The sequence below is a fragment of the Rutidosis leptorrhynchoides genome, chromosome 1 (genome assembly GCF_046630445.1).
Source record: "Rutidosis leptorrhynchoides isolate AG116_Rl617_1_P2 chromosome 1, CSIRO_AGI_Rlap_v1, whole genome shotgun sequence".
Taxonomy (NCBI): domain Eukaryota; kingdom Viridiplantae; phylum Streptophyta; class Magnoliopsida; order Asterales; family Asteraceae; genus Rutidosis; species Rutidosis leptorrhynchoides.
In genome coordinates, this window is record NC_092333.1 from 630,296,292 (window position 1) to 630,311,536 (window position 15,245).

At 36.4% G+C, this 15,245-nt stretch overlaps 1 protein-coding gene across 1 annotated transcript; it reads left to right on the plus strand.

Moving 5' to 3' along the window:
- Positions 1-12,548: 12,548 nt before the first annotated feature.
- On the plus strand, positions 12,549-13,177 carry LOC139885640 (uncharacterized). The gene has a single exon (XM_071869389.1). The coding sequence runs from the start codon at positions 12,654-12,656 to the stop codon at positions 12,978-12,980; it is 327 nt and encodes a 108-aa protein (XP_071725490.1). The 5' UTR covers positions 12,549-12,653; the 3' UTR covers positions 12,981-13,177.
- The last annotated feature ends 2,068 nt before the right edge of the window (positions 13,178-15,245 follow it).

The window sequence follows — 15,245 nt, forward strand, 5'->3', positions numbered from 1 at the left end:
GATTGTTACGGGACTGTTGGACATTACGTAACCCTCGTCCCTTTGACGACGTTACAACACGCTGTCTTATCAACGGCCATAACGGTTATGTTGCACAAGACCAAGGATGGGAAGTAGTCCTAGTAAAACCAGAATGCATGACTTGTTTCTGGACATATGAATTACGTGTCTTTATTGCCTTTGCTGAACGACTTGTGTACTAGCTAGAATTATCTTCACAACTATCTTGTATCAAAGTTATTGTGTGCTATATTTCATGCTTTATGTAAAATAAGCGGTATTGTAAGTTTGTAAAATATTGTATAAAAGTTTGAACGCGAAATATTATTATAATCAGTTTTTCATATAGAATTGTAGTAGTTGAATTGTATATTAGCTACTAAGTATGAACTTAACGGGTAGGTACTACCCGAATCTAAACTTATAAAACGCTAATATGAAGAAAAAGCTTTTATAAATGAGTTCATATTATGCTACGAAATACTATTAACTACTCTTAATATTCTGTATGATTAACTTGTTCCATTTGACTATTTTGAAGGAAATGGCACCGACTACTCGACACACCGTGAATATGAATGAAGAGGAATTCCGTACTTTTCTAGCTTCAAACATAGCTGCAGTACAGGCTGCGCTACATACCAACAATAACCTTGGATCTGGCAGTACAGGAAATCGTGTAGGATGCACCTACAAAGAATTCACTGCCTGCAAACCTTTGGAATTTGATGGAACCGAAGGACCGATCGGATTGAAACGGTGGACCGAGAAGGTCGAATCGGTGTTTGCCATAAGTAAGTGTACTGAAGAGGACAAAGTGAAGTACGCTACGCATACCTTCACAGGTTCTGCGTTAACATGGTGGAATACCTATCTAGAGCAAGTGGGACAAGACGATGCGTACGCACTACCGTGGTCAGCATTCAAGCACTTGATGAACGAGAAGTACCGTCCCAGAACCGAGGTCAATAAGCTCAAGACAGAACTTAGAGGGTTACGAACCCAAGGATTTGATATTACCACGTACGAAAGACGATTCACAGAATTGTGCCTATTGTGTCCGGGAGCATTCGAAGATGAGGAAGAGAAGATCGACGCGTTTGTGAAAGGATTACCGGAAAGAATCCAAGAAGATATAAGTTCACACGAGCCCGCCTCCATACAACAGGCATGTAGAATGGCTCACAAACTAGTGAACCAGATTGAAGAAAGAATTAAAGAACAGACTGCTGAAGAGGCCAATGTGAAGCAAGTCAAAAGAAAGTGGGAGGAAAACGGTGATAAGAATCACCAATACAACAACAACAGCAATTATAACAATAATCGCAACAACTATCCTAACAATCGCAACATCAATCGCAACTACAACAAACGGCCCAACAACAACAACAACAACAACAGCAACCACAACAATCATCTTAACAACAATAATAACCGCAACAACAACAACAATCAGAAGCCGCTATGCCAAAGGTGTGAAAAGTATCACTCGGGGTTCTGCACCAAATTTTGCAACAAGTGTAAAAGAAATGGTCATAGCGCGGCGAAGTGTGATGTCTACGGACCAGGGGTTAATAGAACGAAAGGAACAAATGGTGTCGGAACGAGTAATGGCGGGGCAAGTAGTGTCGGAGCAAGTTATGCCAATGTAGTTTGTTATAAATGTGGAAAACCGGGCCACATTATTAGAAATTGCCCGAACCAGGAGAACACGAATGGACAAGGCCGCGGAAGAGTTTTCAATATTAATGTGGCAGAGGCACAGGAAGACCCGGAGCTTGTTACGGGTACGTTTCTTATTGACAATAAATCTGCTTACGTTTTATTTGATTCGGGTGCGGATAGAAGCTATATGAGTAGAGATTTTTGTGCTAAATTAAGTTGTCCATTGACGCCTTTGGATAGTAAATTTTTACTCGAATTAGCAAATGGTAAATTAATTTCAGCAGATAATATATGTCGGAATCGAGAAATTAAACTGGTTAGCGAAACATTTAAGATTGATTTGATACCAGTAGAGTTAGGGAGTTTTGATGTGATAATCGGTATGGACTGGTTGAAAGAAGTGAAAGCGGAGATCGTTTGTTACAAAAATGCAATTCGCATTATACGAGAAAAAGGAAAACCCTTAATGGTGTACGGAGAAAAGGGCAACACGAAGCTACATCTTATTAGTAATTTGAAGGCACAAAAACTAATAAGAAAAGGTTGCTATGCTGTTCTAGCACACGTCGAGAAAGTACAAACTGAAGAAAAGAGCATCAATGATGTTCCCATCGCAAAAGAATTTCCCGATGTATTTCCGAAAGAATTACCAGGATTACCCCCACATCGATCCGTTGAATTTCAAATAGATCTTGTACCAGGAGCTGCACCAATAGCTCGTGCTCCTTACAGACTCGCACCCAGCGAGATGAAAGAACTGCAAAGCCAATTACAAGAACTTTTAGAGCGTGGTTTCATTCGACCAAGCACATCACCGTGGGGAGCTCCTGTTTTGTTTGTCAAGAAGAAAGATGGTACATTCAGGTTGTGTATCGACTACCGAGAGTTGAACAAACTTACCATCAAGAACCGCTACCCACTACCGAGAATCGACGACTTATTTGATCAACTACAAGGCTCGTCTGTTTATTCAAAGATTGACTTACGTTCCGGGTATCATCAAATGCGGGTGAAAGAAGATGATATTCCAAAGACTGCTTTCAGAACACGTTACGGTCATTACGAGTTTATGGTCATGCCGTTTGGTTTAACTAATGCACCAGCTGTGTTCATGGACCTTATGAACCGAGTGTGTGGACCATACCTTGACAAGTTTGTCATTGTTTTCATTGATGACATACTTATTTACTCAAAGAATGACCAAGAACACGGTGAACATTTGAGAAAGGTGTTAGAAGTATTGAGGAAGGAAGAATTGTACGCTAAGTTTTCAAAGTGTGCATTTTGGTTGGAAGAAGTTCAATTCCTCGGTCACATAGTGAACAAAGAAGGTATTAAGGTGGATCCGGCAAAGATAGAAACTGTTGAAAAGTGGGAAACCCCGAAAACTCCGAAACACATACGCCAGTTTTTAGGACTAGCTGGTTACTACAGAAGGTTCATCCAAGACTTTTCTAGAATAGCAAAACCCTTGACTGCATTAACGCATAAAGGGAAGAAATTTGAATGGAATGATGAACAAGAGAAAGCGTTTCAGTTATTGAAGAAAAAGCTAACTACGGCACCTATATTATCATTGCCTGAAGGGAATGATGATTTTGTGATTTATTGTGACGCATCAAAGCAAGGTCTCGGTTGTGTATTAATGCAATGAACGAAGGTGATTGCTTATGCGTCTAGACAATTGAAGATTCACGAACAAAATTATACGACGCATGATTTGGAATTAGGCGCGGTTGTTTTTGCATTAAAGACTTGGAGGCACTACTTATATGGGGTCAAAAGTATTATATATACCGACCACAAAAGTCTTCAACACATATTTAATCAGAAACAACTGAATATGAGGCAGCGTAGGTGGATTGAATTATTGAATGATTACGATTTTGAGATTCGTTACCACCCGGGGAAGGCAAATGTGGTAGCCGATGCCTTGAGCAGGAAGGATAGAGAACCCATTCGAGTAAAATCTATGAATATAATGATTCATAATAACATTACTACTCAAATAAAGGAGGCGCAACAAGGAGTTTTAAAAGAGGGAAATTTAAAGGATGAAATACCCAAAGGATCGGAGAAGCATCTTAATATTCGGGAAGACGGAACCCGGTATAGGGCTGAAAGGATTTGGGTACCAAAATTTGGAGATATGAGAGAAATGGTACTTAGAGAAGCTCATAAAACCAGATACTCAATACATCCTGGAACGGGGAAAATGTACAAGGATCTCAAGAAACATTTTTGGTGGCCGGGTATGAAAGTCGATGTTGCTAAATACGTAGGAGAATGTTTGACGTGTTCTAAGGTCAAAGCTGAGCATCAGAAACCATCAGGTCTACTTCAACAACCCGAAATCCCGGAATGGAAATGGGAAAACATTACCAAGGATTTCATCACTAAATTGCCAAGGACTGCAAGTGGTTTTGATACTATTTGGGTAATAGTTGATCGTCTCACCAAATCAGCACACTTCCTACCAATAAGAGAAGATGACAAGATGGAGAAGTTAGCACGACTGTATTTGAAGGAAGTCGTCTCCAGACATGGAATACCAATCTCTATTATCTCTGATAGGGATGGCAGATTTATTTCAAGATTCTGGCAGACATTACAGCAAGCATTAGGAACTCGTCTAGACATGAGTACTGCCTATCATCCACAAACTGATGGGCAGAGCGAAAGGACGATACAAACGCTTGAAGACATGCTACGAGCATGTGTTATTGATTTCGGAAACAGTTGGGATCGACATCTACCGTTAGCAGAATTTTCCTACAACAACAGCTACCATTCAAGCATTGAGATGGCGCCGTTTGAAGCACTTTATGGTAGAAAGTGCAGGTCACCGATTTGTTGGAGTGAGGTGGGGGATAGACAGATTACGGGTCCGGAGATTATACAAGAAACTACCGAGAAGATCATCCAAATTCAACAACGGTTGAAAACCGCCCAAAGTCGACAAAAGAGCTACGCTGACATTAAAAGAAAAGATATAGAATTTGAAATTGTAGAGATGGTCATGCTTAAAGTTTCACCTTGGAAAGGCGTTGTTCGATTTGGTAAACGAGGGAAATTAAATCCAAGGTATATTGGACCATTCAAGATTATTGATCGTGTCGGACCAGTAGCTTACCGACTTGAGTTACCTCAACAACTCGCGGCTGTACATAACACTTTCCACGTATCGAATTTGAAGAAATGTTTTGCTAAAGAAGATCTCACTATTCCGTTAGATGAAATCCAAATCAACGAAAAACTCCAATTCATCGAAGAACCCGTCGAAATAATGGATCGTGAGGTTAAAAGACTTAAGCAAAACAAGATACCAATTGTTAAGGTTCGATGGAATGCTCGTAGAGGACCCGAGTTCACCTGGGAGTGTGAAGATCAGATGAAGAAGAAATACCCGCATCTATTTCCAGAAGATTAGTCAACACCTTCAACAGCTTAAAATTTCGGGACGAAATTTATTTAACGGGTAGGTACTGTAGTGACCCGAACTTTTCTATGTTTATATATATTAATTGAGATTGATATTTACATGATTAAATGTTTCCAACATGTTAAGCAATCAAACTTGTTAAGACTTGATTAATTGAAATATGTTTCATATAGACAATTGACCACCCAAGTTGACCGGTGATTCACGAACGTTAAAACTTGAAAAACTATATGATGACATATATATGGATATATATATAGTTAACATAATACTATGATAAGTAAACATATCATTAAGTATATTAACAATGAACTACATATGTAAAAACAAGACTACTAACTTAATGATTTTTAAACGAGACATATATGTAACGATTATCGTTGTAAAGACGTTTAATGTATATATATCATATTAAGAGATATTCATACATGATAATATCATGATAATATAATAATTTAAAATCTCATTTGATATTATAAACATTGGGTTAACAACATTTAACAAGATCGTTAACCTAAAGGTTTCAAAACAACACTTACATGTAACGACTAACGATGACTTAACGAATCAGTTAAAATGTATATACATGTAGTGTTTTAATATGTATTTATACACTTTTGAAAGACTTCAATACACTTATCAAAATACTTCTACTTAACAAAAATGCTTACAATTACATTCTCGTTCAGTTTCATCAACAATTCTACTCGTATGCACCCGTATTCGTACTCGTACAATACACAGCTTTTAGATGTATGTACTATTGGTATATACACTCCAATGATCAGCTCTTAGCAGCCCATGTGAGTCACCTAACACATGTGGGAACCATCATTTGACAACTAGCATGAAATATCTCATAAGATTACAAAAATATGAGTAATCATTCATGACTTATTTACATGAAAACAAAATTACATATCCTTTATATCTAATCCATACACCAACGACCAAAAACACCTACAAACACTTTCATTCTTCAATTTTCTTCATCTAATTGAACTCTCTCAAGTTCTATCTTCAAGTTCTAAGTGTTCTTCATAAATTCCAAAAGTTCTAGTTTCATAAAATCAAGAATACTTTCAAGTTTGCTAGCTCACTTCCAATCTTGTAAGGTGATCATCCAACCTCAAGAAATCTTTGTTTCTTACAGTAGGTTATCATTCTAATACAAGGTAATAATCATATTCAAACTTTGGTTCAATTTCTATAACTATAACAATCTTATTTCAAGTGATGATCTTACTTGAACTTGTTTTCGTGTCATGATTTTGCTTCAAGAACTTTGAGCCATCCAAGGATCCATTGAAGCTAGATCCATTTTTCTCTTTTCCAGTAGGTTCATCCAAGGAACTTAAGGTAGTAATGATGTTCATAACATCATTCGATTCATACATATAAAGCTATCTTATTCGAAGGTTTAAACTTGTAATCACTAGAACATAGTTTAGTTAATTCTAAACTTGTTCGCAAACAAAAGTTAATCCTTCTAACTTGACTTTTAAAATCAACTAAACACATGTTCTATATCTATATGATATGCTAACTTAATGATTTAAAACCTGGAAACACGAAAAACACCGTAAAACCGGATTTACGCCGTCGTAGTAACACCGCGGGCTGTTTTGGGTTAGTTAATTAAAAACTATGATAAACTTTGATTTAAAAGTTGTTATTCTGAGAAAATGATTTTTATTATGAACATGAAACTATATCCAAAAATTATGGTTAAACTCAAAGTGGAAGTATGTTTTCTAAAATGGTCATCTAGACGTCGTTCTTTCGACTGAAATGACTACCTTTACAAAAACGACTTGTAACTTATTTTTCCGACTAGAAACCTATAATTTTTTTGTTTAGATTCATAAAATAGAGTTCAATATGAAACCATAGCAATTTGATTCACTCAAAACGGATTTAAAATGAAGAAGTTATGGGTAAAACAAGATTGGATAATTTTTCTCATTTTAGCTACGTGCAAATTGGTAACAAATCTATTCCAACCATAACTTAATCAACTTGTATTATATATTATGTAATCTTGAGATACCATAGACACGTATACAATGTTTCGACCTATCATGTCGACACATCTATATATATTTCGGAACAACCATAGACACTCTATATGTGAATGTTGGAGTTAGCTATACAGGGTTGAGGTTGATTCCAAAATATATATAGTTTGAGTTGTGATCAATACTGAGATACGTATACACTGGGTCGTGGATTGATTCAAGATAATATTTATCGATTTATTTCTGTACATCTAACTATGGACAACTAGTTGTAGGTTACTAACGAGGACAGCTGACTTAATAAACTTAAAACATCAAAATATATTAAAAGTGTTGTAAATATATTTTGAACATACTTTGATATATATGTATATGTATATATTGTTATAGGTTCGTGAATCAACCAGTGGCCAAGTCTTACTTCCCGACGAAGTAAAAATCTGTGAAAGTGAGTTATAGTCCCACTTTTAAAATCTAATATTTTTGGGATGAGAATACATGCAGGTTTTATAAATGATTTACAAAATAGACACAAGTACGTGAAACTACATTCTATGGTTGAATTATCGAAATCGAATATGCCCCTTTTTATTAAGTCTGGTAATCTAAGAATTAGGGAACAGACACCCTAATTGACGTGAATCCTAAAGATAGATCTATTGGGCCTAACAAACCCCATCCAAAGTACCGGATGCTTTAGTACTTCGAAATTTATATCATATCCGAAGGGTGTCCCGGAATGATGGGGATATTCTTATATATGCATCTTGTTATTGTCGGTTACCAGGTGTTCACCATATGAATGATTTTTATCTCTATGTATGGGATGTATATTGAAATATGAAATCTTGTGGTCTATTATTATGATTTGATATATATAGGTTAAACCTATAACTCACCAACATTTTTGTTGACGTTTTAAGCATGTTTATTCTCAGGTGATTATTAAGAACTTCCGCTGTCGCATACTTAAATAAGAACGAGATTTGGAGTCCATGCTTGTATGATATTGTGTAAAAACTGCATTCAAGAAACTTATTTTGTTGTAACATATTTGTATTGTAAACCATTATGTAATGGTCGTGTGTAAACAGGATATTTTAGATTATCATTATTTGATAATCTACGTAAAGCTTTTTAAACCTTTATTGATGAAATAAAGGTTATGGTTTGTTTTAAAATGAATGCAGTCTTTGAAAAACGTCTCATATAGAGGTCAAAACCTCGCAACGAAATCAATTAATATGGAACGTTTTTAATCAATAAGAACGGGACATTTCAGATTTGCTGCAAGAATGCAGACTGCTCCGCAGCATTTTCTGCGGAGGACTGGCAAAGTTGGCGGAGGTTGGCAACACGGAAGCTGCCTTGCGGAGGAGGTAATGTAGACTCAGACTCGACGGAGATCGCCTTGTCTTTGGATGTGGCAGTGGCCTGCAGCTCGGGGTTGACCCGCGGTGTTGTTGGCTGCGTCTCCTCCACATGCTCTGCAAAATACTCAGATTAGTACGCAGATTTTTCTACGCGGTATACATGCGAAAAAATAAACGCTCACCATTAATGGGGGGAGGTAGGTCTGCGGACCGCGGCTCGATGGCAACAAAATTGTCGTTGCGCATATCCTCCAGCTGCTTAGGAGTCTTTTTCTTCTTCTTCTGAGCCTCGGACGTCCCAGCCGCCTTGCGTTTATTGCCTGACTCCGCCGGCGATTCCTCCACATGTTCGCTAGCAGCTGCCTGCTCTAGCTGTTTGTCCACATCCTGCTTGCGGAAAGAGATCCCAGCAATCTCCTCCGCGGTAAGCACCTTCTTCATCCTCATCTCTGCAAACAATAAACGCCTGCGTTAGAAAATATACAAAAATTTATGTAAGTACGCGTTTATGCTATTCCTACCCTTTCCATCGGGGCCAACTATGGCCGGCCGCACATCCTCCCAAGGCCAATACGCGGAGATCTTCCCCAACCGTAGCATAACATTACCATACGAACGGTGCACCAGTTGTGCGTTGACGCACTGCTTCAACAACCTTTTCTCCTCGTCATCCAACGCTGGCATCTTGTTCACATCTTTTTCTACCTTCTCGCACCAAATGAGCGTCTGCGGGAAGCCAGTGCCTACTACGGTCTGGTCGACGAAGAAAAAAGTTTCTTTCCAACTTCCCGCATTCGATTTCGGGGTTTTTGTGAAATTTTGGCGTGCGAAGAAGGTGAACCAAGATTTATGGTGGTTGGCTAAGCGGAATAGGTGGCAAAAAACCTTCACCAATGGTACTGTGTCGAGTGCAACACACCACATCTCGAATAGAACGATTTTGCCTATAGCATACGGGTGCAATTGCCCTAGCCCTACTTTGAAATGATCTAGTACGCCTAAAAAGAAGTCGGTGGGTGGAACCCTAAAATTACCATGTTTAAAAGCATGTTCGTAGATCGCCACCTTATTCTCTGGTGGCTGATGGGCTCGCTGGCTAGGCAGTGGTGGTACCGGATTGTAACCCGCAAGAGGGGGGTATTGCTTAACTAAGTGGTCGATGTTTTTCTGGCCTATGTTGGACTCTACATTCTCTACGAAAGTTTCATTAGCTTTGGTCATTTTTAGATGAATGGAGAACGACTGACCTTTAAATGACGATCGGAATATGACGGAGTTGATCGGAATTGATTGGATTTGAAGGCGAGTGCGTATTTGGGAAGCTTGACACCGGAAAAGTGAAAATGTGTGTGATTTGGGGCTATTTATAGGCAAGATTGGGGGAGTGTGGGTTGGAATGGTGTTATCGTGGCCATACACGTGTAATGCAATCGACGGGTAGAATTTGCTGATCGCGCGTGGTGTCAGTTAAGAATGATTACAAACACGCGCGTGGTTCGCACGCGCCTGCGGCATTGTTACTTTATGTCTTGTCAGCCGAATGGGCTTCTGCGATTGTGACAGGCATCGAGGCGCACGCGAGGACATTAAATGCTCGTCGTCCTTTTGTTTTCTCTTTTTCGCTTAATAGTTTGATATCATATGACTTGCGTCATATAACATCAAACTGGGGGGACTTAATGATACCGCAGCCCGCATGCGCATGTAACATACACACGGACATGCGCTATGGTGCGCATGCGGGGTGCTCTCATGCGTCATGCGGCAATGCGGATCCGTATCAGGTCCTTTACGGCGCTTGCTTAGCTAACAAGCAAATATCTTTTCCATAATTATATCCGTGATTCGGGGGAGACGGTTATGGAAACGATTATCACTATCCTATGACGGTTCTAGAATTAGGGTTCGCCTATAAATACAAACCCTAATCGTCGTTAGCAACATACCACGTTACGTAGCCATCTTCTACCACACATCATACGTAACTTACATCTTCTATCATCTTCTAAAGGTTAACAGGTGAGTTCTTTATTAGCTGGTACCTACAACCTTGCTTGGGGCCTTCTGATCGACGGACGTCATCGAAGGTGGACTTAATCACTTGGCCACCCCGCCGACATCATCATGTCGGCCAGGGTTATTCACGGTAGCCGGACCGGAGAGCCACGTTCTAAGATCCTTAAACCCCTCCTTTACGTTGAGCAAGCATGTTAAGACCCCTCGGTTAAAATATGCATGATCAGTAACTAACTAATTATGCGAGCTTTGTTTTGTAAAAAGTTGGTGTCTGTAGCATTACTCAACTAAACACAACAATTAATCCGTTTTCTACAGTGTATGTATGCTGGTACCGAGACCGCGTTTGCTCGTTATTTAATATATTCTTGTTTTTTTTTAATATGCTAATTACGGAGTATTTATGGTATATGACAAATTTGTTAACATTCAGCACTAATAAAGGGTCGTTTTGTAAATACAAAACTTTAAGAACAATAATATAATTGATAAAGTTGGTTAAAAGTTTATAAATTTTATAACAAATAACTTTTAGAGTTGTCGTTAACATGTATAAAAATATATAGTATAATTCACTAATCGTCACTTTAAAATCAACAAATAATTGTTATATATATCACTTTTATGCAAACTAGAGAGTTCTAGAGGTTATTAAAATAATTCTAGACTTCATAGCCAATTAGCATTCATATATAGTTCTAAAGTAGTCCGGATCCGGTTCACGCGATGCGGCGGGAGCTTTCGGCCTGTGCATTCATATTTAACGTAGCGTTGTGTATTACAGAGGGGAAAACGGCCTATGTCTTAAGCGCCGTTTTAGATGTCGTTGTCTTAAGCGTTTTTTAAAAAGTGTCCGTTTCGAACGTAGTTAGTTTTGTTTTGTTTATAAAAATTTTTCGAGTGTAACGGTGCTGTCGGAAAAATTTAACTTGCGACAAACAGAAAGATACGGGCTGTCGTTGTGTTAAACGTTTTTTAAAAAGTGTCCGTTTCGCGTATAGTTAGTCTCGTTGGGTTCGTAAGACTTTTTCGAGTTGAACGGTGATCTTGGAAAAATTTAACTCGCACCGAGCGAGAAGATAGGGCGCGTTATAAATTCGGGGGAAGTAGTTTATTTTATTTTAATAAAATTATATGTTTACACTTTCTACCCTGAAAAAGTGTAAACTTGAGGAGCTGTCGTGTAAATTGAACCGAATTTGAGAGACCGATTGTGGTGTGAACGCAAATTCAAAACTACAATCCGAATCAACTGAAACTCGTGTAAATTGAACAGAATTTGAGAGACCGATTGTGGTGTGAACGCAAACTCAAAACTACAATCCGAATCAACTGAAACTACACATTTATCCCTGGTTTTTAGTATATAAAAAATATACTGGGTCCGTATTAGTATATATAATATATAAGGGTTAACTATACAAATGTAATGAAATATTGCATCACCATTCTTTGTTAATTTTGTTACACATGATATCAAATTTTTAATACTCCGTATTATTTTGTTACAAAAATTTAAAGAAATTTCTCATATTTGAAATCCCAAAGAACATACAGCAAAAACCTAACTGTAAATTATGAATTTCACATAAATATAAAAACCAAATCAAATTCATGTTCCCAATTACTAATATCATTTGATTGACTGCTATAACTCAAGCAATACCATCACCCCAAAAAATAGTTTATACTCCAATATATTATATACTGAGATTAATATATTTAGGGGATGATTCTCACACACACTTTTTTGATCATCACACACCAATTGAGTATTATTAGAAGAGTAAAAGGTTAAAATAGGTGTGTAAGGATAAAAAAGTGTGTGTGAGAATCATCCTTCATATATTTAAAGTCAGAAAATATATAATAATGTTTATGTGGTCCAGGAAACAAACATAATATAATATTCTAGAAAAATAAAAAAAGATGGAAAGTGAGGAAGGAAGTTTAAGAAAAAGATGGCCGAAAGAATTGATTTATAAATATAATATATTAAACAATTATTTACTTTATAACTTTTATAACAAGTGATCATATAACAGCATACACACACACACACAAACAACCTCTTTCACATTTCCTTATATAAACTTCTCATTTTCTCCATCTTCTTAATTCTTCTTTTGTCCAAAACCCATGAATCCCATATTCAGAACTGATTCGGGTATGGGTACGGGTACGGGTATGGGAATGGCTATGATTCCGTACACAGCCATAACAGAAGTAGAGAAAAGGCAGTTATTTCTTAAAAGTTATCAGTTTAGCAGGAAACAAACAACGGGTCAGAAAATGAAGAGATCTTTGTTTCGGGTCAAGAGATTAATATGGGTCAAACTAAGATCTGCAAAAAAGATCCAGAAGATGATATGGTTCAGGCTACGTCATGGATTCTTCTATGGGTTTAGAAGGAAAAAGTTCATTCGTTTAAATCATCATAACAACTCCTCTGTTTGTTTCTGGTAGGGTGGTTAATTATAATGTTACCCTTTGTTTTTCAGTTTGTTTGTTTGTTGTTTTAATTTAAGTTTTATTATGATTATTAGACCATGATGTTAGTAATTAGTTTTATATTTATGTTAATTTTAATGTTAATGTTAATTAAATGTATTAGTAATTATTGGATGGTTTAATTTGGTAGATGATAGTAAGAATCAGTAATGGTTGATGGGCTTATCTTTCATCTCTTCTTCTAAAATTTACTTATTTTAAGTAACTAATTATTTGGGTTGATGGGCTTAATTCAGTCAATTTTGTCAAAATCTTAGCTTGAAAATTTTAAAATTTCCAATTGAGGATTATTTTGAAGTTTTTGAGTTTGTCACATTTATGTCTTCTATTGTAACAACTCCAAACAAAAGTTTTAAAAGTTAGTCCGTTTTGTCTATTCACTATTTTCGTAGAAACCAAATGAATATATACTTGGATGGTCAAAATCAAGTTTTCTTGATTTTTGGTTCTTCATGAGTTCATGTCTCTTAAATCTTAATTATGACTAAATTGACCTTTCTTCCCATTTTCATTTCAATCTTGGGGTTAGCAGATAAGCGTGATATATATTACTAGTATATTAGTATTAGTATTAGTATATTTAGTATAAGATATAAGATATAGAATGTGTATAATTTTTTTTTATCCTATTTCGTAGGTGTGTTCTGTTGAATAAAAAGAATGAGGACTATTTAATTTTATTTCTATAAGAAATAAGAAATAAGATACTCCGTATATCAAAAAAAAAAAAGGTATGGTATGTTAAGCAATGTGTAGATTCAAGTTGAAGTTAGGACTTGGGAATAAAATAGTGTCGCAATGATGAATATGGTTACGTGCCTTATATAAATATAAAAGAATTAGTACATTACTAACTTGTAATTAGTATACACATAAAAAATACTCCTAGTCATTTGCATATATGCCACACGCCTAATTGACTAAACAATATAATTAGTAAATAAAGTATACGAACGTAATTTTTTTTTATCAAGGGGGATATTGTAAAATAAGAAAAGGCAAACTAACAAAGGCTATCTAGCCATAAGTCTCAACAAAGTATAAGAACGTAGTAATAGGTTGTCAAACTAAAATATATTAAAAGGTAACATGATTGTGGGGAGTTCGGAGAAGTTGAGAAAGAAAGCCTTTTGTGAATAGAGAAAGGAAGCTCATAATCTTCAATTAAATTTATATATTTATATTTATATTTATTATTTATTTATATTATAAGAAAATTGGATTTGATAGTACTGTAGATGAGAAATATAGAGTTATAAAGATATTTAAAGCAGATTTCATTTTTTTTAATTAAGAGCATTCTCAGCTATGATACCGTTCTTCAAATTAACACATTACCATATCAGCGCCACATCACTATTTTTGTCGCATTTTCTTCCTATCACTAACTCATTACATTTCACTCTCAATCATCATATAGTTCCTCAAATTAACATGGGTCCGGTATATTAATTAATATATACAAAGTGCAAGTTTAAACACACAAAGTACAACAAAAATAGATTATGACCTTCGTGATCTAATATGTTGAATATGAACGAAACCATTCACGAGAAAGATTGACTAAGGATTAGCATGGGATTGACAAGTTGATGCCAATGGTGCCAATTAATTGGCATGAGATTTGCAATGACTTTAACGATTCTATTGGGAGTGCTCTAATAAAAACCATAAAATTAATAGATGTGATTCAAATATTAATTGCCTTACACTAGACACAAACTCTAACTAATATATTTGAAAAAATACGACTTAGTTGTACTACCATTGTAACAACCATATTGACCTACAATCTAATCGTATCAAATAATACAACGATCACTATAAACAATGAAAATTAGTATGTAAAAGTCACAACAATCAATCGACCACCAATCACTCGAGACTTCTAGCCCCATTGACCGAGAGATTCATTAGATAATCGACGTTGAACATATTGAAGGTGAATATGTGTACATCCAATGAAATCATAGTCCAACCCTACTACAATCCAACCAATAGCAAGGAAGAAAACTGCGGCATCACAACACCAAATGCAACGAAGGAAGGAGAGAACATGGCAAGAACACCACAACATTCAAGTGAACCAAGAAGTTGATGTCCTAAACACTCACCTAGATCAACGTTGATGAATAAACACCTCTACTTTCCCTAAATCTTCCAAGAAAGTAGAACCCGATACCAATAATCTGTTGAAACATGAAAACGAATAACCTAAAA